The sequence below is a fragment of the Chlamydomonas reinhardtii genome, chromosome 9 (genome assembly GCF_000002595.2).
Source record: "Chlamydomonas reinhardtii strain CC-503 cw92 mt+ chromosome 9, whole genome shotgun sequence".
NCBI lineage: Eukaryota > Viridiplantae > Chlorophyta > Chlorophyceae > Chlamydomonadales > Chlamydomonadaceae > Chlamydomonas > Chlamydomonas reinhardtii.
In genome coordinates, this window is record NC_057012.1 from 5,594,521 (window position 1) to 5,621,455 (window position 26,935).

Here is a 26,935-nt window from a genome sequence, read left to right on the forward strand (position 1 = left end):
GAGGCCTAAGGAGTGCCGGGGACGTGCGAGACAAGGCTGGAAGCGAAGGCACGAGGCACAGCTAGCTGGGGTGGGGGTGGGGTGGGGAGGTGTGGGGATGGGGTTGGGGGTGGCCGCCGGCGGTGCTGCTACAGCCGCTGCCACGCCTGCGCCATGCTGCACACAGGTAGCGGCGCATGGTCGGAGGCCTAAGGGGTGCCGGGGACGTGCGAGACAAGGCTGGAAGCAAAGGCACGAGGCACAGCTAGCTGGGGTGTGTGGTGGGGTGGGTGTGGGGATGGGGTGGGGAGATGGGCTAGGGCCGCCAGCGGTGCTGCTACAGCCGCCGCCACGCCTGCGCCAGGCTGCACACAGGTAGCGGCGCATGGTCGGAGGCCTAAGGAGTGCCGGGGACGTGCAAGACAAGGCTGGAAGCGAAGGCACGAGGCACAGCTAGCTGGGGTGGGGGTGGGGGGGTGGGGGGTGGTGTGGGGGTGGGGGTGGCCGCCGGCGGTGCTGCTACAGCCGCTGCCACGCCTGCGCCATGCTGCACACAGGTAGCGCCGCATGGTCGGAGGCCTAAGGAGTGCCGGGGACGTGCGAGACAAGGCTGGAAGCAAAGGCACGAGGCACAGCTAGCTGGGGTGGGGGTGGGGTGGGGAGGTGTGGGGATGGGGTTGGGGGTGGCCGCCGGCGGTGCTGCTACAGCCGCTGCCACGCCTGCGCCATGCTGCACACAGGTAGCGGCGCATGGTCGGAGGCCTAAGGGGTGCCGGGGACGTGCGAGACAAGGCTGGAAACAAAGGCACGAGGCACAGCTAGCTGGGGTGTGTGGTGGGGTGGGTGTGGGGATGGGGTGGGGAGATGGGCTAGGGCCGCCAGCGGTGCTGCTACAGCCGCCGCCACGCCTGCGCCAGGCTGCACACAGGTAGCGGCGCATGGTCGGAGGCCTAAGGAGTGCCGGGGACGTGCGCGACAAGGCTGGAAGCGAAGGCACGAGGCACAGCTAGCTGGGGTGGGGGTGGGGGGGTGGGGGGTGGTGTGGGGGTGGGGCGTGGGGGTGGGGTGGGGGTTTAGTGGTACCTTACAGCCAGTTTTGCAGCCGGCACCTGTCCATACGCGTACAATACCTTATAATACATAAGTGTATACTGTATTAGAACCAAAACAAAAATATTTATTTTGCTAGCTAGCTGTGAAGGTGTTTCCCCCGGGGGGTACGCCCCTTCCCTCCAGCTAGCTGGCAGGGATTTTTCCCGTGTTTCCTTACTGGCACACGCGCACACACACACACACACACACACACACACACACACACACACACACACACACACACACACACACACACACACACACATCAATGTCTAACCACAATAGATGGAGGTGCGGCTCCTGTGGCCAAACTGACGTCTAACGCTACGCGTAGGCTTGGGAGACATGTACTGCCAGGCTAATGCGCGACAAACAAGGTGCTAATGCGCCCCTGGCACTAGCAACTACGGGTTGTCCGGATTCACGATCACGTGATCTGATAAACAACTGTAAACCGTTGTTACACACACACACACACACACACACACCTGTAAGCTGTTGGCACATCATCAGTGAAGGCGGGGCGCATCCCGCCCATCACGGCCCTTGGGATGGCGTCGGGTTGCAGCCTGGGGTAGGGCCGGCTGCCACGGCCGCACACGATCTCCCCTGCAAGGAACGAAGAACACAAACGAATAAATCAGCTGCTGCGAAAGTGCGGGGGCTGCAGGCAAGTAAGCAAGCAAGGACTGCACTGACACACACATGTCTTGGTGAAAACGAAACTCACACATGATAATGCCAAAGGAGAAAATGTCCGCGGAGGCGTCGATGCGAGCATCTGCACCATGACAGGCGAAGAGGACGCGGGGATTGAGTGCAATGCTCCCAGGCAGCATCAAGCCATGTATGGGCCGACAGAAGCTAGCGCGCAAGCATGGAACCAGAACAGTCGGCACGTGCTCACTTACTGGGCACTGCATTGTGTTGATTGTGTGCATCCATGGCCCCCGCGCGGGACGATCCAACTTACTCTTTCGCATGGCCTCCGGTGCCATGTGGGTCACGGTACCGCAAGCCTGGTCCTGCACCGTGTAGTAGCACACGCCGCCGCCGCCGCCACCACCAACCATGCCGCCGCCGCTGCTGGCGGCGGCGCCGCCCGCCGCCGGCCTGGCAGTGGCTCCACACGCCGCCATCCACTCGCCAGTGTTCATGACTCCGTCCTCTGCCACTCTGCCGCCGCTGCTGCCGCGGTGCGCTGCCACCGCCGCCAAGGAGGGCTCGCTGGCAAAGGCTGCTGCTGCATTGGGACAGGAGCTCAACAGCTCGTCCATTGTGTCGAGGTTAGTCTGTGTGTGGAGGGGCGGGTGTGTGGAGGGGGGAGGGGGGTTGCAAGGATGTTTGGCGCCGAACAGACCTGGATGCATGTATGCCCCCACCCACGCACATGCCACTGACACGCCATGTCCCCTGCCCCGTACGTGACCTATGGCACACGCACGCGTCTCAGCCCCCATGCAAGCAAGCCCCCAGCAGCCCCACACACACCTGCTGGTCCAGCACGAGCGCGAATCCAAAGTCCGCCAGCTTGCAGGTCCAGCCGCGTGGGTCGCCGGGACTGGACTTGAGCAGGATGTTGGCGGGCTTCACGTCTGAGGGAGGGAGGAACGGGGGCAGGCGGGAGGGCGTAGAAGTGGGTGTGGATGTGGGCGTGCGGACGAGCGGGTGTGAGCCAGATGGTACAAATAATGGCACCGCCGCGATTGAGCTATAGTGTCTGTATATACTGTATAATGGTGGGGCTTGTTTGTGAGCTGTGGGCCTACCTCCGGCGGCGCTACTCACCCCTGTGCACCAGTCGGCGCGAGTGCAGGTGGCGCAGAGCCAGCGCGATCTCCAACAGTGTAAGATACACGCCCTGTGTGTGCGTGTGTGTGTGTGTGTATGTGTGTGTGTGTGTGTGTGTGTAAGGTGTACGTGATGCAAAGCAGTTGTCAGCTACAATAGCTGCAATGATTGCACATCGGCGTTGACCACATCTAGGGCATTCGCACAGCCTCCCCTCCCAAAGCACTGCATGGCTATTGTTCGTACATGTAAACATCAACGCGGCCAACTCAACCAACCAACCGTACAGTACGATAGTCACTCGACCACTACGGTACTCACGTGCATGTCATACAGCCGCGGCTGCTGCAGCTGCTGCTGCTGCTGCTGCCAGCCCGACGTGCTGCCGAGCTGCTGCTCTCCTGCTCCGCTGACGCCGCCGCCACCTGGCGGGCGCAGCAGGCGTGGGAAGCTCCTGGCAGCCAGTGCGTCCATGAGGCTGCCGCGGTCGCACAGCTCCGTAACCACCGCCGTACACAGGGGCGAGCCGCCTGCTGCGGCAGCAGCAACATCCAGCAGCAGAGGATCATTTCAACCACCGCAACAATTAACACCAATGTAACAAAGAGGTACGCGTGGTACGGACGTAGACGTGCACGATACAACGGGTGCATGCATGTGCGGTGTTCGTCCAACTAACGTGGATGCAAGCTAGCCACGTGTCCTTGCAGGTAGGGGGCTCTGCTTACCGCCGCCGTCAGGACTCTTCGTTGGATCCCCAACATAGCTGCGCCGCAGGTAGCAGCTGGCGGGGATGCCGGCATAGGCGGGGGTGCGGGCGAGCCGTACATTGTTGTACACGGCGTGACACTGGATAGATAGGGAAAGGGAGGGAGGGGCGCAGGGACGGAGGGGTGCAGTGAGGAAGGGGTGCAGGGAGGCAGGGACGCAGGGAGGGAGGGATTGGGGAGTAGCAAAGGAGGGAGAAGAGGCGCAAGCTGTGGCAGGGCCAGCTGCGTGCGTCAGGCAGCAGGGCACACCGTGCAACTACGTCAGGTCACGGGGTTGGTTGATTGTCTAATGCACGCTGCTGCTTGCCGCGACCGCCACCGTTACCCTCCATGGTACATGGTGGCCGGATCGCACACGCCCCTCCTCCCTCCCACCTGCACAATATTGACATGCGACACCGTCTGCAACACCGCCAGCTCCATCGCATTGCGCAGCATGTTGCGCTGCGCCGCCAGCCGCTGCGCCTGCAGCCGCTGCCGCCGCGCCGCCGCCTCCTCCGCCTCCACCTCGTCCCCTGCATCCTGCTTGGCGCCTGTGCCTGCATCCGCGCCTGCTGGGCTTGCGCCGCCCGTTTGAGGGCTGGCGCCGTTGCCGTCACCACTGCCAGCTGCTGTGCTGGCAGCGGTTGCCGCAGCGTCTTCCTCCGCCCCTGGCACCTCCATAAGCTGTGGGCAGCAGTTCAGTAGAGCGAGTGGAGTGCAGGTGAGCCCAATGCAGTGGAGTGCTGGTGAGCCCAATGCAGTGGAGTGCAGGTGAGCCCAATGCAGCAGTGGAGTGCTGGTGAGCCCAGTGCAGCAGTGGAGTGCAGGTGAGCCCAGTGCAGCAGTGGAGTGCAGGTGAGCCCAGAGACCGCAGGCAGGCCGTCAGCTCCGCGTTCGTTCGCGACGGACGCAACGGCAGCAGTGTGGGACCCGACAAAATAACACATGAAACAAAAGGAATGCGGGGCGGCACACCAAGAGCAACGCAGACACACGCGCACACGCACACATACACACACGCACCTTGACAGCCACCATGTTGGCCCCAAGCAGCCCCTGCAGCACCACGCCGCCGGCGCCCTCCCCCAGGATGTCGTACAGCTGGAGATCCTCAAGGTCGTCCGTACCTGCTGCCGCCGCAGCAGCCGATGCAGCAGCAGCCGCGCTGGCGCTGGCGGTGGCGGCGGCGGTCATGTCACCCCTGCATGGATCCAAATGATGGAAGCGTAGTGCGTGTGTGGGTCGGTGGCGCTGCTGGTCGGTGAGTCGGGGTCATCGTGCATCGCACGCCGCACGCCGCACGCCGCCGCGCTCTCACACGCGGTGTTGGAATCATCTTTTGTGCTCCCTTTTGCACGCATACGTCCGCCACACAATCACAAATGCCACGCGAAGAAGATGTGCAACGCACGGCACCATATATATGTACGGCAAGACGCAGCAGTGCGGAAGGCAGCCGACGGGCGCACGTGTGTGCAACACATACACACACACCACACACCACACACACACACCTGCCGCTATCGGATCCACACTCTGTTCCCTGCGCGGCCGCGTTGATGGCGGCGGCGGTGTTTGCGGAGGCGGAGGCGGCGGCTGTGGCGGTGTCCCGCAGGGTGGACACCAACGCCTCCACCAGCAGCCCCATGTGGGGAGCCATGGAGCCCTGGGCAGGAATCGCCTGGATGTACGGCAGCAGGCGGCACATACACACGGAAACGGGCGCTTTAGTCGGTGTGTGAAAGGGAGGCAAGGCAAAGAGCAGGCAATCCCCACAGGAGTCGGCAGCTGCCACATACGGCGGCACGCAGCAGAGCGAGTGCAGGAGGTTCCCCAGGCACGCGCGCGCGCATTTGCACACGCACCGTGTGTTTACACACACACACACACACACACACACACACACACACACACACACACACACACACACACACACACACACACGCACACGCACTGTCTTTGCGCTTTGTTTTCCTCGTGCTCACACACACACACACACACACGCTTTGTTTTCCTTGTGCTCTTTAACACACACACACACACACACACACACACACGGACACGGACACGGACACGGACACGGACACGGACACGGACACGGACACGGACACGGACACGGACACGGACACGGACACGGACACGGACACGGACACGGACACGGACACGGACACGGACACGGACACGGACACGGACACGGACACGGACACGGACACGGACACGGACACGGACACGGACACGGACACGGACACGGACACGGACACGGACACGGACACCTCGTCACATGCACACACGCATGGACCTTATGCACGTACCCGGTACACGGAGAGCACAGCAGTCATAGCGCCTGTCTCAATGGTGGTGGTGGCGGCGGTGGCCTCATAGCCCGCGGCAGTAGCATGCCGCGGCGACAGGCAGTAGCCGCTGCTGCTGACCCAGCCGCCGCCACCGGCGCCGCCACCGCCAGCTGCAACAGCCACCGCCATTGCGCCCAGCTCGTCAGAAAGCGGCCGGCCGCTGCCGTCGCCAGCCATCGGGCTCAGGGGCAGCGATAGAGGCGAGGTGAGGCCGCGGCAGAGGCCGCCGCCGGTGGTTCGGGGCGTAGTGGCAGCGCTGCCGGCAGTAGCGGCTGTAGCCGCCGTGGGGGCGGCGGGGAAGGGGGACAGCAGGCTCAAGGCACGCCCGCGGTTGCGCTGAGCCGAAAGCTGCAGCTGCTGCTGTTGTTGCTGTTGCTGCTGTTGCTGCTGTTTCAGGTGTTGCTGCGCTTGCTTTCGCGGCGAGGTTGTGAAAATGCTGAAGGGCTGGTGCATGCCGCTCTTGGCGCGGGGCGGCCGAGCGCCTGCGCTGCCTGCTGCTGCTGCTGCTGCTGCGCCTGCTGAGCCTGCTGAGCCGCCACCCGCAGCAGCTGCTGCGGGCAGTTGGTGCAGGTGCAGGGCGGACAACGCCGCATGCGTTGGCGGCGGCAGCACGAAGGCGTTGCAGGGAGCGCTGTCTGCTTGCAGCAGGCGGCCTGAGGGCGGTAGATGGAGGGTTGTGCACGAGGTAGGCATGTATGCCATAAGCAAGAGCGCGTCAGGGCGGGAGCGCGTGCATGGACACATTGGCTCGATTGCGTGCGGAGTTGATTGGTTTGCAACGAATGAACAGACACATGACATAAGGAATGCAACACAGTATATGTCGAAGCTTGGTGCGTGTCTATCGACACACACACACACACACACACACACACACACACACACACACACACACACACACACACACACACACACACACACACACACACACACACACACACACACACACACACACACACACACACACACACACACACACACACACACACACACACACACACACACACACCTGCCTCAACCGGCATGTCGGCGGTGGTCATTATCCCTCGCACTTCAAACGTCCCGGTCGTCGTCGTCGTGACCGCCACCGCCGCCGCCTTGCCACTTGTGGCCCTAAGGGCATTGCTGCCGTTGCCCATAGCGGCCGCGGACACGGGCTTTAGCTGGTGTGATGAGGCAGCGAGGCCTTGGGCGAGACCGTGGGCACCGAGACCCACACTGCCGCTGGCGGCGCCGCGCAGGTTCTCCCGAGTTCCGGGTGAGGTGAGGCCCGGGCAGGTCTGCGTGACGCCGCCGCCGCCTGTACCCGCAGCCGCCACCTCCTCAGTGAAGTAGCCACTGGTGCTGGTGCCGCCCACCACATCCGGGTACGTGTCCAACTGCGGGCAATCAAAAGCGCGTTAGCGAGCGAGAACAATCAATTACGGGCGGGCTGCCTGAAATAAAGTATTACTCAACAGAAAACCAGGCAATGGCCGCGGCAGCACAGCAGGTGTGCATTCCAAGCGCGGCCGCTTGTGAACATTTCTTCCTCATCAGCCCCGGCACGCGGGCAGGCACGCGCAGGCTCGCTTTGGCGCCGCCGCGCACTCCCTGGCGGTGATCCCACTTCTACTTACGTGACACAAGCTCGACGCGTTCGTAGTCGTGCGCCCCAGTCGGGCTCGCGGCAGGCCCTCCGCCGTCAGGCCGCTGCTCAGGCCGCCGCCGCCCGGCACCGCCGCCGCCAGGGCCTGCATTGAAAGCATGGGCGGCAGCGGCACGCCGCCGCCGCCGCCCGCTGCACCCGCCGCCGCGCCCGCAAGGCAGACGCTTAAGTCGACGGCGGTGTTGCAGGCTGAGGAGCAGGGCCGCGCGCCCGCAGTCGAGAACGTGGCGGCGCCCACAGCGCCGGAGGCTGTAGCCGAGGCGGGCAACGTGGTGTGCATCACGACGCTGCACACGCCATAGTCGCCGGGGACGCCCGCGCGCAATGTGGCGAGCTCCTCGCCGAGCTGCCCGCCGGGAGCTAGCTTGCGACAAAGCGTTTCGTACAATGCCTGTGAGCGCGCAAGTTAGTTGATATTGTAATTTTTGTAACTGAGGATATACCAACTAAGAAGTTGCACACTTGGGACACGCGCGCGAACATCTGACACTTAAGTGGACGGGAACCGCCGCCCCTTGTTCCCCGCCGCTAGCTCTCCACCGCACGTCACCCTCACCTCTCTCACAAGGCTGGCGCAGCTGGCCTGCACCGCCTCCAACAGCCGCGGCGGCAGCTGCGAGCCAAACGCCAGGTACAGACCCAGCACAGGCCCGCCGCCGCCAACATTGCCGCCGCCAGCCCCACCGCCATTGCCGCCGCCGCCAGCAGCACCGCCGCCAGCACCGGGCACAATACCCAGCAGCGCCAGTGAGCGGATGCCTGCTGCCAGCCCATCGCCCACGCTGCCACTGCCGCCGCCACCACCAGCAGCAGCACCGCCGCCGGTCGCCGTCGCCGCCGCCGCTGCTGAAAGGAGCATGTAAAGATCCCGCGATGGCCGCTCCGCACCTTGCATCCACCGCGCACAGTCTGCCACCGCCGCGCCCAGCAGCACGCCACCACCATAAGTACCGGCACCCGCGCCGCGGCCGGCCCTGCCTTGCGCCGCGGCCGGCCCAGCCGCCGCCGCCGCGGGCGCGGCCGCTGAGGCCGTCGGCGATGTCAGGGCCGCCAAGGCTGCTGTGGCGGACGCAGACGTGAAGGTAGACCTGCCAGCGCCGGCGCCGCCGTTGGTGGCGGTGGCGGCATTGGCGGCGGAGGCCGCCATGGGCGCGAGCATGGCCTCAAAGAGCGTGTGTGCCAGGTCGAATGGCTTGGCATGGAGCGAGGGAAGCAGCGGCGTATGCGCCGCGCTGGCGGCGGCGGCGACATAGCTTTCCGGCAGCAGCTACGCAGCATGGGTGCTACAGCCGATGCCGTGGCGGACGCAGGCGGCAGTAGCAGCCCCTCTGCCAGGTATGCGCCCATGGCAGCGGCGGCGCTGCTGCCGGCCATGCCGCCGCCGCCGGCGAGCGCGCTGCTGCCGGCGCGGCGCACGGGTGACGGCGCGACCTGCTGGTAGGAGCTCCCGTCAGCAGTGGTGGGGCGCGAGAGCGCAATGACGCGGCTGCTGCCGTGCCGCTGCACCACCAGCAGTTGCTGCTGCGGCGGCTGCGGCTGCTGCTGCGGCTGCTGAGGCGGCACAGGAGCACTGCTGCTAGCGGTGACGCTGGCGCCGCCTGCGGCGGCAACGAGCGCCCGCACAATGCCGTTGCGGCCGTGGCTGCCTCCGGTGCCGCCGGGGATAACAGCCGTGCTGTTAGAGGCTGTCAAGGCGGTGAGAGCAGGCACGGCCGCGGGAGACACAGCTGTGGCACTGCCGGCGTCAGCCCCGCCGGCGCCTGGCATGAGGCTAAGCGCAGAGCCGCGTTGCTGCAGGTGCTGGTTGTGATAATGGTCCAGCGCGAGCAGCGAGGACGAGCGCGGTGGCATCTTGGGGTGAAGGGAACGTGGAAAGCCCGAGCTCCTGCGTTTATTTCGAGGTGAATGTGTGTAAGTTTCATGGAGTTATTACGGCAGGGCTACAAAGTAAGGCGACAACAGGGCACACGACCATAAATGAATTCCACCTTGCCAGATAGGCCCCGTCCTGCTGGGATGGGCAGCTCACAACAAGAACAGTACGGTACGGTACCGCCAAGCAGATAGATATCAATACATGCCGCGCCACCACCACGTTGATTGCACGCGAGCAAACGCGTCTGGTTAACCTGCTCGCTCCACACGTACGCACCTCGGCCCAGCAGCAACTGCAGAGGCATACTTGTCCGGGCTGCTGCCGCCGCCCGCACGCAGCGTGGGGCTCTCGCATCGCAACGGCCCGGTCCCCGCCACTGCCACCGGCGCCGCCACACCGCCCGTCACCGTCGCTATCGCCGGCGGCGCGTGCGGCTGCTGCTGTTGCTGCAGCTGTTGCGTTCCCAGCGCAGCAATCCGGGGGGCGCCGGCCGAGGGCACACCACCGCCTCGGCTGCCCGCCGCCATGCCTTCAAGCGCCATCGTGCCGCCATGATAACCCGACAGGTCGCAAACCCCAGCCGAGCGGTCTCTGTTGTAGGCACCCGAGTGCATCAGCGATGGCGGTTGCAGCTGACGCCTCGCCGCCGCCACCGCCGGCCCCGACGCCGCCGCCGGCGCGGGCATCTCCGCTGTGAGCAGGTAGGCACTACGAGCGCCGCGCGCACTTGTGGCGGCGGCTGCGCCGCCAGCTGTGTCCGGCAGCAGCGCGGCTGTGACTGCTACGTCCAGCAGGAAGCGCTGCCGCACGTGCGCCGCCAGCGCCTCGCCCAGCTCCCACACCAGCGCGTGCAGCGAGGAAGCCTCGGCCAGGCGCCGCAGGCAGCCAGACAGCCACGCCAGGAAACCGCCGCCGCCAAGGCCGCCGCCGCCGCCGGCGGGGAAACCGCCACCACTAAATCCGCCACCGCCGCTGCTGCGCGCGTTTGTCACCATCGCGGCAGACAGCGTCAGCGTCACCGCCGCCGCCACCTGCTGCAGTGTGTCCACGTCACGGAGCAAGTCATAAGCACCTGCAAAGCCATGGGTGTAGCCGCCACCGCCACCGCTGGAGGATGTCAGGCTGGCAGCTGACGGCGGCGGCGGCGGCGGGCCGCACGCGATCACCAACACCCCTAGCGGCTGACGCCAGGAGCCTAGCCCAAAGCTGCCACTGGTGCCGCCGCCGCTGGTGACGAAGCTGCCGGCATCAGCGGCAGAATCGGTGACGCCGCCGCCGCCATCACCAGTGCCGCCAGGGGGGCACGCGCCGCCGATGCCCTCTGGCAGCATCAGCGGCAGAGCGGCGAAGGCGTGGCATCCGTGCTCGAGCATGTCAGCGACGCAGTCGCGTGGCGCATCCGCAGGCACAGCGGGTTCCCCCACAGGAAATGCAAAGGTGGTGACGGCCTGCCGGGGTTGCGTGTATGTGTGCACAAATAGGTTGGTGATGTGTTTGCGCGTGTGGGGTTTCGTTCGTACATCCGTCCAGGCCAGCGGCCCGCTGTGTCGGCCCCACCGACAGCTATGACAACGAACTAACCGGGTCACCCGAGCAAGTCCGTAACCCCGTGGTTCGTAACTCAGGCCCAGCACCTGTGCGTGCATGGCTTGCTGAACAAGGGTAGTGTAGGAGGGAGTGAAGAGCGAGCGAGCGGGTCCCGCCCTGGGCGCGTTGTCCGTGGAGACGCCCATCGACACGCCCGGCATCGCAGCAGATACTTCGACGACGCGGCGGCCGTGCCCGTGCGCTGACGCCAGCAGAACCAGCCTGCTGCTCGTTGTGTCTTCGTCAATAACATATAACCTGCGAGTGTAGGAAAGCCCAAATAACGGTCCGTTAGGACGAGTTGGCTCAATGCCTGCCTGTGACCAGCAGCACCAGCCCAACGTGCAAAGAAACGGCCTGTTTTGGATGACCCAACACTCAACACCATGCACCTTGCTAGGACTAGTCCCAGTCCGCCTGTTATCGCTGCGGTAAGTGCGTGCGGAAGAGCCTCGGGCGGTCGCTGCGCGGCCTTGACGCAAGCGTACGTCACGCGTCGCAGTGCTTCCGCTGTAACCTGACCATAGGCCAATCCCTGTTGGTGTTGACATTATGCGGAACACATTAAGCTTTGGGAAGTGTGGGGGCATTATGCATCATTCCTACCGTCTCTCGGCCAGTCGCGATAGTGTCCACATGCTTGGCAAGCGGCCTCTGATGCTGGCAAATTGATTGAGTGGCGTCATTTTTGGGGGCAAGGCCCGGCGCAGCGACAAGGGTATCCGGTGCCCCAGTGTCAGCCCCAGGCTTCGCAAAGCACCTAAAGCATTGCAGCATTTTTATGGCTTATCAAAAAACTGCACGCTTCTGCGTCTCATTAGTCGCTCCGTCTCTGTAGTGCAGGCTGAGAGACTGTCGGCATTATAGTGTGCTCTGCTAAGTACAATAAGTATAACTGCTCTGAGGAGCTGCTACCGGAAGTTCTGAAGGAGGATAATGTGGGATCGCGATGGGCAGGGCTGACTAACAGCTGAAAGTCATCTGGCTGTTCCATCACAGCTTGCGAGTGTCAAAATCAAATCGAGGTAGCAGCGCAAATGATTGTTGCAACGGACGGCGCGCGATTGACTGTCACACCGCAGCGTAACTGAAACGCCAGTGCGAACCCGACAGGCACGGATCTATCAGTCGAGACCGCCCCACCAAAGTGCCACTGCGGGTACAGCCTGAAAGGAGGATCTGCAGCGCAACGTCCGGACGGGTTTCTCGTCGTCCTCGGCACCCAACAACGCAGTCTGTGTGTGAGTCCCCACCACCGCACCGTATCACGGCGCCACCTACCATGAAAGACAATGGCATGCTAGGGCGAGGCATGGCAAGGCGTCAAACTTATGATCATCTGTGAATTGGCAGACTCTCCGGTATATATGCGCACAGAAAACATGAAATACGACCGAACACAGGATCTGGCACTACCGTATCACAACCCCGCGACACATCAGTACGACGACAGCGGCTGCGGCGGACTGATGACCGTGGCAATCTCGTCCTCGCCCTCTTCGTCCTGATGCTGCACATCCACATTCACACCCGCATCTGCACCCGCAACGGGCGCTGCTGCAGCCGCCTGCGACGTGCCATCACCAGCACCAGCGCCAGCTCCAGCACCCGCCGCTGCTGCCCCGGGAAGCGGTTGCAGTCCAATGGTGGGATCCAAATCCGCCGCATCCCCCTGCCAGCCCGACCGCGGCGGCGCGGGCGCCACCGGCTCCGATTCGCCGGCGGCGGCAGCTGCGGCGGCGGCCTCAGCTGCGGCGGCGGCGCGCGCGGCCGCCACGGCGGCAGCGCGGCGGTCGGCTGCTGCCTTGGCTGTGTCGTCAGCGGTTGATATCTGGTCCTCCATTCGCGCCAGGGCCCTGTGTGGGATGTCAGGTCGATTGGTCAAGGAATGCCTACACCAGGTGGCCACAGTCTTAAGAACCAGCAGGAGGATGCAAGCTGCCACTGCTTGTAAGATTGGAGTGACGTCTAATAGGCGCGCTTGACGTTTATTCACAGCTACCACATGTGAAGTATGGTTCAAACAAAGTGGCGAAGGAATGCGAGGGTGATCCCCACCTGCGGGCGTTGTGTCGTAGGCGACGGGAAGGCCCTCCCGGCAGCACGGGCGCCTCCCCGTCAGGGTCCTCTGGCCCCACGATCTCCTGCATGGGCGAGCGGGGTGATGGATAGCACGTGGTTGCAGGTCCGACAGTGGAGGGGAGGGAAAGGGAACAGCCGCGGGTCCTAAACTGGGTCCGAGACTGGAGTGCCCGGCGTAGGGCACCGCCCGCTGGTCGGGAGTACATCGACACGCCTGCCCTGCCCTGCCCTGCCCCTGCCCCTGCCCCTGCCCCTGCCCCTGCCCCTGCCCCTGCCCCTGCCCTGCCCTGCCCTGCCCTGCCCTGCCCTGCCCTGCCCTGCCCTGCCCTGCCCTGCCCTGCCCTGCCCTGCCCTGCCCTGCCCTGCCCTGCCCCTGCCCCTGCCCCTGCCCCTGCCCCTGCCCCTGCCCCTGCCCCTGCCCCTGCCCCTGCCCCTGCCCCTGCCCCTGCCCCTGCCCCTGCCCCTGCCCCTGCCCCTGCCCCTGCCCCTGCCCCTGCCCCTGCCCCTGCCCCTGCCCCTGCCCCTGCCCCTGCCCCTGCCCCTGCCCCTGCCCCTGCCCCTGCCCCTGCCCCTGCCCCTGCCCCTGCCCCTGCCCCTGCCCCTGCCCCTGCCCCTGCCCCTGCCCCTGCCTCTGCCCTTGCCCCTGCCCTTGCCCCTGCCCCTGCCCCTGCCCCTGCTCCTGCCCCTGCCCATGATCCTGACCCTGACCCTGACCCTGACCCCGCCGGTATGCTCACCTTCAAGATCTCGTGGCCATGCAGGCGCTCCAGCTGAAGCGCACACGCCTGCTCACGGCACAGGAAGCACAGCGCCGCCGCGGCGTTGACCTGGGGGGGCACATGGGGGGCGCAACACGGGGGCATCGCGGGGCATGGAATAAAACCCGGTTCGGGTACGGTACACATCAGCACGGGCATTGCAGAATGGCGACGGCGCGATCGGTAACCGGATGCGCTCAACAGAGGCGGCCAAAGCGCACCAACAACTTCAGAGAAGACGCCGAAGAACAACTTCCAACCCCACCTACACCACACACACCTGCGCCGGTTCGGGTCCGTCCACCACACACTGCAGCAGTGTACGCAGGCTCTCGCCAAACTCCAGCTGCAGCAGCAGGCGGGAGGGGGGGCATGAGCAGGGAAATGCAGGTCGGTCAGCACAGGGAGCCAGTGACAGGGGCCAGGTAGGCTGGGGTTTGCGGGCCAGCACATGCACACGTGGGGGCGTCGTCACGGAGCCAGCGGCACACGCAGCGCCAAGGCAGCAGCGGTAACGCACGCCGACACATTGTACGCCCCCCCCCCCCCCGCCGTAAGGCACCTGCATGATGCCCCTCCTCAGCTCCGGGTGCTTGCACGCCTCCGCCAGCGCGCCCACGCAGTTGCACAGCAGACCCGCCGGGTCGGTCGCCAGCGCGCCCACCACACCTGCGTCGTCAGATGCAGTGGGCGGTGCGGGTTGTGCGCCGTTCACGCGTGAAAACGGTCCGGGGTCCCGGAGTTTCGGGGTCCCAGGAGGTCCAGGGGACAGGGGGGAGCATGGTAGCGCAGCGCACCGCCACCACCTCCTCCTCCTCCACCGCCATTACGACCGATACCAGTTCGACACCAACACTCGGCCGCGGTCGGCTCGCTCTCCACCCGCTCACCTGACGCCTTGCGCTCATCCATCACCGCCGCAGTCAGCCGCACCAGCCCAGACAGGCCGCCGCACTCCTGCAAGCGGGCCCACGAGGAGGTGTGTCAAGAAAGGCAGCGTGTCATGCTCAGGCTCCGTACCCGATCCCCCAGTCCGACCCGGGCATTGACATCGCAAGCCTCCATCACCGGCCCTCCGTCCGCTGCACCGCCTCTCCCCTCGCCCTCACACACGCCCACGGGTCAAACCTCGGCACGCCCCGCCACGCCGCGTCACGCCACGCCATCAGCATCCCGCCCCCCTTCTCTGTGCCAGTCTTTGCAACCCCCCACCTGCAGCTGCTGCCGCGCCTGGGCATCGCGCATCATGGTCACGAACACCGCACACACGTTGGCGCGGGCCATGTCGCCTGTGTGTGCGCGTCAGGACAGCGGGGACAAGGGGGGGCAGGGTCGTCGACACCATGCCTGAGACATCAGGCAACGTCGAGTGCGTGTCTGGGGAAGGTTAAGTGACATGTATCACCAACCGACGACCCCGTCTAGAACATGCGAACACGCCACAACCACTGCCTAGACCCCGGACCCGGGCCTCGGCGCACCCACCCACCTCCCTGCAGCAGCAGTCCGGCCATGAGCGGCACGCATCTGGCCTCCACCAGGGCGGAGTGGATGTCGGGGTTGGCGGCGGCCAGGGAGCACAGCGCGTTGGCCGAGTTGACCTGTCGCGGGAGCACAGGCAGAGGTGGGGGTGTGGGGGTAAGGGGTGAGGGCGTTAGGGTGCGTAGGCGTGTGGGCGTGGAGGGGTGTGTGGGGGTGGAGGAAGGGAGTGGGGGGGATTACATTCATGATAATTCAAGAATGGCGTGGGGAGGGTTACATTCATGATTAATTAAGAAGTGGGGGAGGGGGAGTTTGCGAAGTGAGATGGGGTGAGGGGCTCACAACTTCACACGCACACGCACACGCACACGCACACGCACACGCACACGCACACGCACACGCGCACCTGCATGGCTGGGTCCTGGCCCGGCGCAATCAGCTCCAGCAGTGTGCCCAGCGCGCCGCAGCGGCCCAGCTCCAACTGCAGGAACGTGCAGGCAGACGGGGGAGGGCAGCAGTAAGGATGCCTCCTGCTGTAAGCGGTGAAACCACCCCCAACCCCACCACCCCCACCACCAGTACCCCCTCAGCCGCCCTTAGTCAGTCAGTCAGTCAGTCGGTCGCGCACGCACGCACGCACCTGCATGGCCGGCCCCATGCGCGCCAGCGCCAGCAGGCTCAGCAGCGCATTGCCGCGCACCACCGCCGGCACCGGGTACAGCAGCTCCACGCCCGCAGACAGCGTGTCGCCCGCAGAAGGCGAGGAGCCGGGAGGAGGCGGCGGCAGCCTGTGGCGGCGGCGGGCGCAGCGGGACAGCATCGCGTGGCAGGTGGGGCAGAGGGGACGACGGGTTGGTTTTATGTGGCCTGAGAATGCTGCGCAAAGCCGACAAGCGGCACGTGCGCGTGCGTCGTGGGAGCATAAGGACCGGAGGAGGCCGCGACACCAGGCGTGGGGTGTGGAACAGCGCGGCGTGCGCACGCTGCCAGGAAACACGCACAAAGTCAACGAGCTCGCACGAACACGCCCTGCCACGCACCTGCCGGCCGCCAGCGCCGCCAGCGCCGCCGGCACGCCCAGCCCGCCCTCGGCCTCCGCCGCCGCCAGCCCGGGCGCCGCCGCCGGGTCCTTGCACAGCTCCAGAAGCAGGGCCGAGGCGTTGATGCGCGCCGAGGAGGAGGCCGCCACGGACTCGTCTCCGGCGCCGGTGCCGTCGCGGCCGGCCATGCACAGCAACAGCTGCCGTACGATCTATGTACGGTACGTGCAAAGGATGGGGATGTATAGGGAATGAAGGCTCGGTTGTGTTGGAGAGGGATGGGATGGGGTCGTTTGCCTGGTCCAGAGGTACTGACCCAAAGTTGCAAAAGAGCGCTGTGGGGTGGGAGGGTTGTAAATTCCAGCCCAGGGGTACCCTTTGGCAACGACAGCATACCACACCCTTTCAAACCTCCCCCACTCACCGACAGCTGCCCCGACGGCGCCGCCATAAGGGGCCGTAGGTTGGGCGGGGTCAGCACTGCATTGCAGGCGGCCAGCATCAGCACCAGCGAGCATGAGGACTCATTAGTTGGCGCTTGCACAACACCAACACATCTCGCATCATCTCCACACATTTGCTTGTTCATACGTGTAACCATGGCGTACGCAGGTACGGTACACACGTGATCACACATGTGTGTCGTACCTGCCAGGTTGTACAGGGCGGTGACGGCGTTGCAGGCCGGCGCATCGGGGCCACGCAGCAGGCCCGCCGCCAGCGCCGGCACACCACCCGCCTGTAGGTTCAGCAATGGCGTTTGGCGTTGGGTGCTTTCTTGTGAGTAATATACGACAGACACCGGTCGTGAACACGGTACACGCGGCGAAGATCACATCTCACACACACACTGTCCATGCTTCCACTCAGCCTTTGCCGCACGGCTGCCTGCGGCTCCGTGCGCGGCCTCACCTGCACAACGGCGGCCCGGTAGGACTCGTGTGCGCCGCCCAGCTGCACCAGAATGCCTGTCCACGAACACGGATTGAGCATTAGTAGACAAGTCGACGGCGCTCGCACCGTACTTGCAATCCCTATCCCCGCCCCCCGTCCCCATCCCGATCCCCGCTGCCCCAAGCCCCATCCCACTAATGAAGCTCACCGGCGGCGTTGGTGCGCACGTTGGCAGCGCATTCCACGCCGCACAGCCCAAGGATCACCTCAATCCCGCCCGCCGCCACCACCGCCGCCGCGCCCGCGCCGTGCCCGTTGCACAGGTTGGCGATGCCGTTGCACGCGTTCACCGCCACCCCCGGCGCGTCGCCGCCCGCCGCCTCGTGCGCCGCCGTCCGGCCGCGCATGGCGTCCAACAAGCCGTCCACCACACCGGTGGCGATGAGGGAGGTCTTGTGCGGCGGCGGGCCGGCGGCGAGCGCCGCCAGCGCCAGGGCGGCGTTGGCGGCGGCGGTGCGCTCTGTGTGGCACGCCAGGATGCGGAGGAGCCAGGCCGGCGCGCCTGTCGGCATGCACATGTCGACGCCAACGTTTATGATGCCTTGCTTACAAGAAAAGTGCGGTTGAAGGTCTGAGGTTTGGGTGTAGTCTTAGCGTGTACCGTAGTTTGCGAGCGTCACTGCACATCTGGGCAAGTCGCGTGCGCCGGTGTCATTCAGCGCCACCCCAGCACTCGCCGCGTATGCCCTGCCGCCCTCTGTTTCTCCCCGCCACATTTCCAACTGTGTTCGGTTCAGCACTTTCACGCCCTTCACCTCGCGCCATGGCGGCTGTCCGCAATCCCGGATAGTCCTGGACGAGGTTGGACAGGTTGCCCAGCGACCGCGTCAGCTGCTGCGGGCTGGGCACCAGCCCTGCAGCGGGCGCAGCCGCCTCGCCGCCGGCGGCAGCAGCGCCGCCGGGGGCATCACCTGACGTTGACGTCTTGGCTGCAGGTGCTGCCGGTGCTGCGGGTGCTGCGGGTGCTGCTCCTGAGGTGGGTGTTTCGGCCACAGCGTCTCCGCTGCTGCTGGCGGAGCCGGCGCCAGTGTCTTCGCCGGCATCGCCTTCGGCATTGGCTGCGCCCTCCGCCTTGCCGGCCTCGGCGCCCTCAGGTGCGGCGCTGCCGCCGTCCGCTGCGGCATCCGCGGCAGGCCTGCTGGCGGCAGCCGCGGCGGCTTCCTCCGCCGCCTTCTCCTCAGGCGTTGCCAGCGCGTCTGCAGCCGCCTTCACCACCTACAACAGCCATGGCGCACGCACACGAGGGGAGACCGCGCGGGTTGGGATGTCACAAGCGAGTGAAACCGTGACGCCCCGCACGGCGGCGTACTCCTCACTTCCCCCGCCCTGACACGAACCTGCTTGTCCCCCCCCCTCCAGCTCCCTTCCCGCCCGCCCCCTCCGCGTCATCACCACTCCGCCCAACGCCCTCATGGCCTCCTCCTGACACGAACCCTGGCTGCCTGTTTCCCCGCCCCTTCCTCCCCTTCCCCCTCCGCCTCACCGCCAGTCCGTCCAGCGCCTTCAGGGCCTCCTCCGGACTGCAGCCGCTGCTGCGAGCCAGGGCCGCCGCGTCCACCGCGTCCACCGCCAGCAGGACCTGTGCGTGTGTGTGTGTGCGTGTGTGTGTGTGTGTGTGTGTGTGTGTGTGTGTGTGTATGTGTGTGTGTGTGTGTGTGTGTGTGTGTGTGCAAGTGTGGGTGCGTTGGCGTTTGCGAGGCAAAGGAGGGACAGGAGGAGAGGGGAAGGGAGGGGAGGGCGTGAGGGGCGGGGAGGAGAGGGGGGGTTATGTTCCCATCATCATTAGACAGCCCACCCAGTCACGGAAATGCAAGAGAGCGCGCCAGTAGTAACCTTCAGTCTCGTTTATGTGGTCGTGGCCGTCGGGGGCGTGAGGTGCATGCGGTGTCCCCAGTCCCCAAGGCCCTATGCCCACAAGCCCGGAGGCCGCACCTGCACCGGCGCCGCCATCATTTCCTTGAGGAAGTCCGGGAAGGTGTTGAGGCTGGCAAACAACTCGGCCAGCTCGTCTCCCGCGTCCTTCTTCGGGGCTTTCGCAGCCTCCGGCTTGGCCTTTGTAGCCTCTGCAGCCTCCGCCGCCTCTGCCGCCTCCGCCGCCTGCTGCTCTTCCGCCTCCGCTTTGGCTTTCGCCTCGGCCTCCGCCTCCGCTTGGCGCAGGGCTAGGAGCTTGGTGAGTTCGGTTGCGCGGTCCGCTGCCTCAGATGGCACGCCCACGTCAGCTTTGCTGGCGGCCTGGGATGGGCCGTTGGAGCCGGGCGGGGGCAGCACGAAGGGCGAGGGCGCCGGCGGTTGCTGCAGCTGCTGCGGCTGTGAGGCGTCGCCGTTGGCCGCTGCCGCGAGTGCGGCGGCGGCGGAGCCGGACTTTTTCGATCCGCCATGTGAGGTAGAGTCGGACTCTGTGGTTTATCAGGGAGAAAGTAGGGAAGGTGCAAACGCCGATACTTGTAGTGGTGTCCTGCGCAGGGGTGCTTTGGGATGGCGAGTGTGTTGTGCCAAGAGCAGCTCTCTGGGAAGGCCGCGCCATTACCGCGCTTGGCGTGTTCAATGGAGGTGCAGTGAACGACGCTAACCATGCAGGCAGGCATTGTCGAGGTCATGCCCGGTGGGTGAAGAGGTCAGCACGAGGTGCTGACTGGCGCGCCAAACAACTGACCTTGGGCCTCAGCCGGCTTTGGTGGCTCCGCCTTCTTAACGGGTGCCTCTGGAGGAGAGGATTCACCACACACGCACATTGCAAATGATATCAAGTTCAATCAGGAGAACTTGTGAGAGCTCAGGGCAGTACTCTACGGGGTTGTGCTGAGTTCCTATCCCCATCCCTGCTGTACGCCCGCATGCGGGCCTGTGGGACAGATGCGGCTGTGCGGCGTTCCGCGGCTCACCCGGCGGCCGCTGCACGCTGCTACTGCCGCAGCCCATGTCGCGCCCGGATCACAGAGCAGCCGCGTTGAGGGTCGACGTTCGCTCCTTCAGGGCGGTCAATTCGGACAGCATCACAGGCCAGAACGTCTGCCTTAAAAGGCTGGGGGGCAAGGGGCATCGGCTTGCGGCGCGCGGCTGTTGTTCACACAGTTGAAGGCACGCATGAGGATTCCGGGCTCAGCAGGAGGGCGAGGATACGCGGCTGATGGGCCATGGCTAGAACTCAAGCATGCACTGACATTGCGAGTGGCACATTCATGGACCCTGGGCGGTAGGCGGGGTGGGGGCGGCGCGCGTTCTGCGTTCTGTGTTAGGGCGAACCCGTGTGCTGTGACGCGGCGAGGCAAATTGTCCACATGAGCTTATGTTTATTGTATAATGCACCAAAGCAGGAAGACTGTGCATGGAGGAGCAAAGAGCTTCGCGCGGCCTACCGCTGTGCTGCAAGCTCATCGGTCGGCATGTCGTCTCCTTGCGAGCCGTGTACACCCACTCTCCCCGAAAGCCATATAGCCTACATGTTACCTTGATGCCGGTGTACGCCGCTTCCTCGCCCAATGTTCAGCCGGATGGCAGGTCTGGGCTGCCCTAGGCTCCTAGGCTACTCCTTGCACAAACAGCTACCTATGCACTTGGTACAACGGCATAACATGCTCATAACATGCTTTGTATGGGTGGCGCCAAGCATGTATGTTTCAAGTTCGTGCCGCGAACATCGAAAACAATAGTTCAGGGTGTCAAGCAAAACGGTGTCAGTACTGCAGCTAATAACGTATAAGGTGAAGGTGGCACATTCACGTTAGCAAGGTGTGCGTGCCGCACAGCAACCGCCAGCACAATACCCAGCCGTACTGGCGTGTGATCGCCGGCGCGCGTGACCCCCTAACCATCCGGGCGGTAAAAGAAGCACCATCACGTATGTACCGTGCGTATGTACAAAGCCTTCTACATCGCCATATTCCTACATCCTGCGCAGCCGGTCAACTGGAACCATCCCCCATTGTGCCTGCACCATCACGGTCGCAATCAATCCCACCACCTTCTCCCGCCACCCACAACCCACTCACACATCCAGCCCGGCGATAGCCTCTTCTCACCATACCCCTCATCAGCAGCACCTAACCTTACCATCCGTACTCTCATGCACGCTTCCCAACTTCTCCCTCACACCCCGTACACCCTGTCGCCCCGCCTGCCCTCTACACTGCCTTGGGCCACGGCGCCTGCAGCTGCTCTATGGGCGCGCCCGCCACCACGCCGGGAAGCTTGGCGGCCAGCAGGGCCTCCAGCTCCTGGGGGTTTTGAGGGAAGGTAGGAAATGTGGGGAGCGGTTGCAAGGCTTAAGAAGGTAGGGGAGACGCGGGAAGGCGGGGACGGGGCGTGTGTGTGACGAGGGGACGATGTTGAGCCGAAGGAGGGCAGAGACGCAGCCCATGCCTCATGAGGCTCGCACACAAGCTCCGTACAACCTGCATTGAAACCCGTGTCCGCAGCGCTAGTTCCTAACTACCGTACCTGCTCCTCGACCGCCCCTGGGTTGGTTTAAGCTTGCCGTTGCCTATCCCCTACCTTGCACAACGCCCCTTCTCCTGCCCCGTCTCCTCCCCTTTTCCTCGCTCACCGTGATATCGGCTGTGAGACCCGCCCGCGCGTGCACCATGAGGCACTCCCGCGCACTGCACTCCTCAGGCGTCCAGGGCGCGTAGCTGGCGGGGTGGGAAGAGGCACGGCCACACGAGGGACGATGGGTCAGGGGGCAACACGGGGGAGCCAAGACCAGGAATCGGCGGGCTGGGCAGCGGGAAAGCGCGCGTGCTCTTCAGTCGAAAAACACACCTCAGCAATCCAAACAACGAACTGAACACACGGGCTGAAGTGGACGCAACGCAGCCCACGAAGCAGTAGCAGCAGCAGCAGCAACCCGCCCGCTCCTGATCCCCATCCCGCTCCCGCTCACCGCGTGTAGTTCTCGTGGTCGTAGTGCGCCAGCAGGTGGTCCGTGGGGCGCCAGGCGAAGTGGTGGATGTCACCCACAGTCTGTGTGTTTGGGGGGGGGGCGGGCACATGGGAGTGTACTTGTGCGGAAGTGGGCAAGGGTGAAGATGTGCTGCATTTCAATGCAAGCAAAACGTGCAGGTGCAGTGCGTTTTTGCACAGCGAAACCGTAACGTATGCCAGTAGAACATGCATTCCAGGTGTGTGGCCGTAGGTGTTCAGCGTGTGGTCCGTGCGACATCCCCCAAGCCCCAAAACATGTTGCCGCAAAGCGCTCCCCTCCTCAGCCGCGTCGGCCTGCTGTGCCGCCCTCTCACCCGCGTGATGTTGTAGTAGAGCTTGGAGATGCCCAGCCACTCCCACTTGTACGGCAGCAGCTCAAACACCGCGGCACCTGGAGAAGGCGGGAGGCAGGAGCGGCCAGAGAACCGGGCGGCCGGGGTCGGACGGGCTGAGGTGCCAAGGGCCCAGCAAGGGCGTAACAGGCAACGCACCCCTGCCTCTCATGCAGCGCGTCAGTCCCCGGGACAAGCAACCCACTCGGCAACGACCCCCAACAAAACCCCCACCTACTCAGGGTCTGCGCCCCGCTCGCAAGCACTCCACACTCGGCCGCCCCATGCAATTTCCGTCCGGCCTTGCCCCTCCCTGCCTCTTGCATCCCCTACCATGCCCTCCTGCCAATAATGCCACGCCCACCTTCAAACTGCTGTGTATTCAATCCGTCCTCTATGGGCTAACCCCCCTCTCTCGCCGGGTTAGTACTGAGAACAACGAACACATTGCCCCCCTTCGCCGCCCCCTCCCCCGCCCTCTACCGCTCCCCCCTCCCACCGACTGTTTCCTTACGGGATAGGTTCAAAGTTAACCCCCTCGCCCCCTCGCTGTTCTGCCTTGGGTTTGGGCCGATACCTACAGCCCCCATCTCCCGCCCCCTCTTCCTCCGCTCCTCCCTCACCGGGCGGCAGCAGGGCCGAGGTGGCCAGCAGCGGTCCGTGCCGCCCCACCACCACCGCACTGCGCGCAAAGGTGTCCAGGTGGCTGGCGAAGGGCGCGTCCGTGGACAGCGTGACCGTGTGCTCCACCAGGCCGTGTGCGGGGGCCAGGCGCCGCAGCAGCGACTGCACCTCGCGCCAGTTGACCAGCTGCAGGGGCGGTGGGCACGGCAGTTGGGGCGGGGCGGGGCCCGGGTTGGGTGGGTGAGTGCTTAGGGTGCTTAGGGTGCGGTGGTGGTGTGGGGCGTGTGGTGAGGGGTGGATGGATGGAATTGGGGTGGATGGATGGAGTAGAGGTGGGGTAAAGTGGGTTGGCAGAGGAGCTTGGGCGAGAAGGGGTGGGAGGGCGCCAGGGCGATGTGAGTGTGCTGAAAAGGACACACGCCACCGCTCAATGGCGGCCCTTGCTCCCCTCCGTACCCTGGTCCTTTCACCCCTCTCCACTCGCTTGCTTCTTACCGGTACTGAATGGAACGGTGAGAACGACCCGCCCCCCCCCTCTCCCCGCCTCACCGCGGGGTAGTCCTCATGCGCCATGAGCAGTGTCAGCAGCGGCGGCGACCCGGGGGCCGCGAAGCCGGGAGACAGGGCCGGCGGCGGCGTGCCGGGCGTCCAGGCAGCGGGCACTGGCAGGCCGGCACGCTTGTAGGCGGCGGCCCTGTGGGCAGGAGAGGGCGCGGGGAGGTGGCAACAGAGCCAAGCACGGATGTCGGGCGGGTGTTCCAGCGCACTGTCCCGCGTCCCCACAGCCCCGTGCACCTGCTACCTCACGCTACTACGGTACTCCAGTTGGCTTGGATACGGCTCGCCTCATCCGCCGGCCTCCAGCCTCCGGCCTCCAGCCTCCGGCCCCATCCCTCACCCCCTGCACGCAACCCCTGATTCATGGGATGGTGGAAACAAGCGCCCCCCCCCCCACCTCCATGGGCATGCACCCCGGCCCCGCCCCTTTCACACGCGGCCCGCACCTGAACTCCGCCGCGTGCGCCTGCTCCGCGAACCCCACGTCCCAGCGCCGGTCCACGTATCTCGCGCAGCCGTCGTAGCGCCACAGGTCGCCGTGGTCCGCACCTATGAAGCCGGTCTTGCGCTCCGGGTGCGTGTACCTGCACAGGCAGGGATGCGAGCAGGAAGGGGGAGGGGCAGGGGGAGGGAAGAATGGAGGATTACGGGCAGGGGGAGGGGTTGGGGGAGGCGGCAGGGGCGTGAAAGTGGGCTGCGGGACAGGCAGGATTCAAGGGGTGCGGTGCATCAGGTCCACCAAGGTCCACTGAGACGTGCCCCCGTTCGGACTGCTTGCCACCCCACCTGTCGCCCCACGGCCCCACCTGTCCTGTATGACCAGCAGGTTCTCAAACGCCAGCCACGACAGCTTGGGGAAGGCCTGCGGTGCGTGGTGTGTGGTGTGTGTGGAGATTAGGCGGGATGATGCGGCGGTGTATGATTGGGTGTACTGTGGAGCGGTAGGCCTACGACTCTGACACATCACCATTGCACAGGGCGCTCCCCTGCCCACAACACGCTTCACCCACACTTCAACCCTCCCCACCCGCATCCAGGAGCTGTGCTCCTTGGCCCCGTACCCAAACACGGGCTGCCTAACACAACGCCGCGCACTCGCCACAAAAACGCACACGTCCACACAGATGTGATGACGCCCAACCGTCGCCTGCAGCTTCCACAGCACCACACACCGCACCACTCACGTCCAGGTCTGTGTGGTCGATGATAGGCGGCACCGGCGAGCCGCCCCGCCGCACGCCCGGAGCCACCGCCAACGCCAACAGCTCCTTGAACCAGTCGTTCATCTCCTGCGTGGGGATGCATGTGTTGTTTGGATGAGGAACAAGCAGCGAGGGGGGAGGGGGTGGAGCAGCGCGGGCGATACGGCTGGAGAGCTGGCAGAGGCTGCAGAAGTGGACATCCAGCGCCTCTCGCACTACCCTACCGCGCCCTCCATAACTCGCCTTCTTCCCGCCTCTTATCTCCTGCCAGCCCCGTCCTCTCATTATCATGCCTGGAGCCCCGTGCCCATTCCCCGCCTCCTCCGCAAACCTATCTCTCCATCCACCCCGCCCCTCTCAATGACTTGCTGGGAGCCCCACTGCCCGAGAGCATCCTGCAGTCGCCCCCACCTCCCCAGCCTCTACCGCCCCCTTACTTCTTCAGCCTCCTCCTCCGCCCAACCTCCCTTCTCCTCATCCCGCCAGCTGCGTTTCCCCCCTGCTCCGCACCTTCCTCAGGTTGGGCAGCAAGATGCGGTCCACGAAGCGGCCCCGGGTGCCGCGCGCGTCAGACCGCCACGAGCCGTTGGCCAGCACACTGTGCGAGGCGGGCCGCGAGGTGGGGCGGCTCTTCACATCCACACACACACACTCACACATACGCGCACACACACACGAGGTGCACAACCCACAGTCCGCACGCTGCGAAACCTAAGCAAGGAGCATAATACCACAGACGGCCTTTGCACCATCTCAAGGTAGCGAATCGTGATTCCAGATTCCTAAAAAAACTGCTTCTACGGATTGATTGCGCCATTACCGTACCTGAAGGTGGGCGTCATGATCTCCAGCCAGTGGCCCAAGTTGTCGGGGAAGGCGGGGAAGGGGAAGTCCACCAGAAGGGTGGTGCCAGGCAAAAACCCGGCACGCAGCCCGTCCGTGAAGGCCGTTGCGTTGGCTATCGGCAGCCGGATCAGCGCGCAGTTGACCGACAGTCCCTCCTCCAACCCATACTCATCCGCATTCTGGCCAGTGCCATTCGACGCCGCTGCTGTTCCTGCTCCTGCTGCTTCCACTCCTGCTGCTGTTGCTGCTGCTGTTGCTCCAGACTCCGTCGCTTTGGCGCCCTCGGCGCCGGGCGCCTCGCCGGGCTTGAGCATGGCCGCGGGCGGCACCAGCGCGTACCACTTGTGCGCGTGCCAGAAGGCGTTGTGGTAGAGCTTGTAGGCTGGGCTGGTGCGGCTCATGGCCGTGTACAGCGGCACGTCCTCCTCCGCATAAGGCCCTGCGCTGCACCAGTTGGGCAGCGACAGCGTGTGGTCGGCGAAGGTGCGCGGGCGGCCCCTGGCGGCGCCCTTGGAGGCAGCGGCGCCGGCGCCGGGGGCGGTCCGCTGCGGCGCCACGAGCGCATGTGCGAGGGGCGCGTGTTGGGAGGCCAGGAGCGCTACGGCCAGGGCAGCGCTGAGTGCGAGGCCGGCGAACGCTTGGCGTCGCCGAAGCCGGCGGGGCCGCAGCAGGGCGCCGTGGCGCTGGGCGGCACGCGAGGCTTCGCTGGCCATGTGAGCGGCAGAGACTGAGCGCGACGCCAAAGCTGCTGCTGTGTGATGTACAAGTCCAAAGCGTTCGCCGCGCAGCTGCGCTCGTGTCGCCTCGAGGCGATCGGTGTTGCGAGGCTCCACCTGTCGTTCTACTCCGAACGCTTTATATGACTTGCAATGTCCGAACCATCATTGCTAGCATGCTCAGAGGGCTGGCATTGCGGTGTTTCTGGTTCTAGTTGTTTTTGCCTCGGGCAAGAGCCCTGCTCAGAGAGCTACGTCAACGTTATGAGTGTACTTGTGTTAATTGTGCTGCCATAAACACATACATAGGAATGCAGCAAGGCAGCAACACGACAATGCATG

At 65.0% G+C, this 26,935-nt stretch overlaps 3 protein-coding genes across 3 annotated transcripts; all 3 read right to left on the minus strand.

Moving 5' to 3' along the window:
* Positions 1-1,376: 1,376 nt before the first annotated feature.
* On the minus strand, positions 1,377-11,972 carry CHLRE_09g400886v5 (uncharacterized protein). The gene is made up of 19 exons (XM_043066005.1): positions 11,686-11,972; positions 11,472-11,614; positions 11,127-11,337; positions 9,769-10,940; positions 8,907-9,501; positions 8,173-8,808; positions 7,588-8,007; positions 6,978-7,347; positions 5,927-6,621; positions 5,129-5,295; positions 4,638-4,815; positions 4,008-4,298; positions 3,591-3,711; positions 3,184-3,392; positions 2,860-2,932; positions 2,563-2,666; positions 2,045-2,363; positions 1,802-1,852; positions 1,377-1,680 (listed from the first exon to the last, which is right to left on the minus strand). Exons 1-19 carry the CDS (start codon positions 11,854-11,856, stop codon positions 1,532-1,534), a joined length of 6,075 nt encoding a protein of 2,024 aa, XP_042921386.1. The 5' UTR covers positions 11,857-11,972; the 3' UTR covers positions 1,377-1,531.
* A 54-nt stretch (positions 11,973-12,026) lies between these two features.
* On the minus strand, positions 12,027-21,042 carry CHLRE_09g400923v5 (uncharacterized protein). The gene is made up of 21 exons (XM_043066007.1): positions 20,843-21,042; positions 20,278-20,362; positions 20,049-20,096; positions 19,328-19,791; positions 18,879-18,974; positions 18,151-18,610; positions 17,544-17,897; positions 17,354-17,409; positions 17,090-17,180; positions 16,866-16,921; positions 16,442-16,653; positions 16,042-16,189; positions 15,808-15,882; positions 15,409-15,520; positions 15,132-15,208; positions 14,810-14,876; positions 14,482-14,588; positions 14,200-14,265; positions 13,899-13,988; positions 13,138-13,223; positions 12,027-12,935 (listed from the first exon to the last, which is right to left on the minus strand). Exons 2-21 carry the CDS (start codon positions 20,312-20,314, stop codon positions 12,518-12,520), a joined length of 3,120 nt encoding a protein of 1,039 aa, XP_042921387.1. The 5' UTR covers positions 20,315-20,362; positions 20,843-21,042; the 3' UTR covers positions 12,027-12,517.
* A 61-nt stretch (positions 21,043-21,103) lies between these two features.
* Positions 21,104-26,892, minus strand: CHLRE_09g400960v5 (uncharacterized protein). The gene is made up of 11 exons (XM_043066008.1): positions 25,857-26,892; positions 25,542-25,629; positions 25,014-25,118; positions 24,636-24,691; positions 24,276-24,413; positions 23,821-23,965; positions 23,271-23,457; positions 22,630-22,706; positions 22,275-22,354; positions 21,939-22,023; positions 21,104-21,609 (listed from the first exon to the last, which is right to left on the minus strand). The coding sequence occupies exons 1-11, from the start codon at positions 26,588-26,590 to the stop codon at positions 21,517-21,519; spliced, it is 1,788 nt and encodes a 595-aa protein (XP_042921388.1). The 5' UTR covers positions 26,591-26,892; the 3' UTR covers positions 21,104-21,516.
* Positions 26,893-26,935: the final 43 nt, after the last annotated feature.

Bases quoted from the DNA above. Each gene is read 5' to 3' on its own strand.
- CHLRE_09g400886v5 (XM_043066005.1), bottom strand. From the start codon at position 11,856: ATGCTGCAATGCTTTAGGTGCTTTGCGAAGCCTGGGGCTGACACTGGG. The intron at 7,348-7,587 runs GTAAGTAGAAGT...GATTGCCCGCAG, and splicing joins ACGCGTCGAGCTTGTGTCAC to TTGGACACGTACCCGGATGT. The intron at 3,712-4,007 runs GTGGGAGGGAGG...CTATCTATCCAG, and splicing joins CGCATGTCAATATTGTGCAG to TGTCACGCCGTGTACAACAA.
- CHLRE_09g400923v5 (XM_043066007.1), bottom strand. From the start codon at position 20,314: ATGGGCTGCGGCAGTAGCAGCGTGCAGCGGCCGCCGG. The intron at 14,877-15,131 runs GTGGGGGGTTGC...GCCCGCTTGCAG, and splicing joins AGGCGCGGCAGCAGCTGCAG to GAGTGCGGCGGCCTGTCTGG. The intron at 13,989-14,199 runs GTGTGTGTGGTG...GTGCCCCCCCAG, and splicing joins ACGGACCCGAACCGGCGCAG to GTCAACGCCGCGGCGGCGCT.
- CHLRE_09g400960v5 (XM_043066008.1), bottom strand. From the start codon at position 26,590: ATGGCCAGCGAAGCCTCGCGTGCCGCCCAGCGCCACGGCGCCCTGCTG. The intron at 25,630-25,856 runs GTACGGTAATGG...CGCCTCGCACAG, and splicing joins ATCATGACGCCCACCTTCAG to TGTGCTGGCCAACGGCTCGT. The intron at 21,610-21,938 runs GTGAGCGAGGAA...CAAAACCCCCAG, and splicing joins GTCTCACAGCCGATATCACG to GAGCTGGAGGCCCTGCTGGC.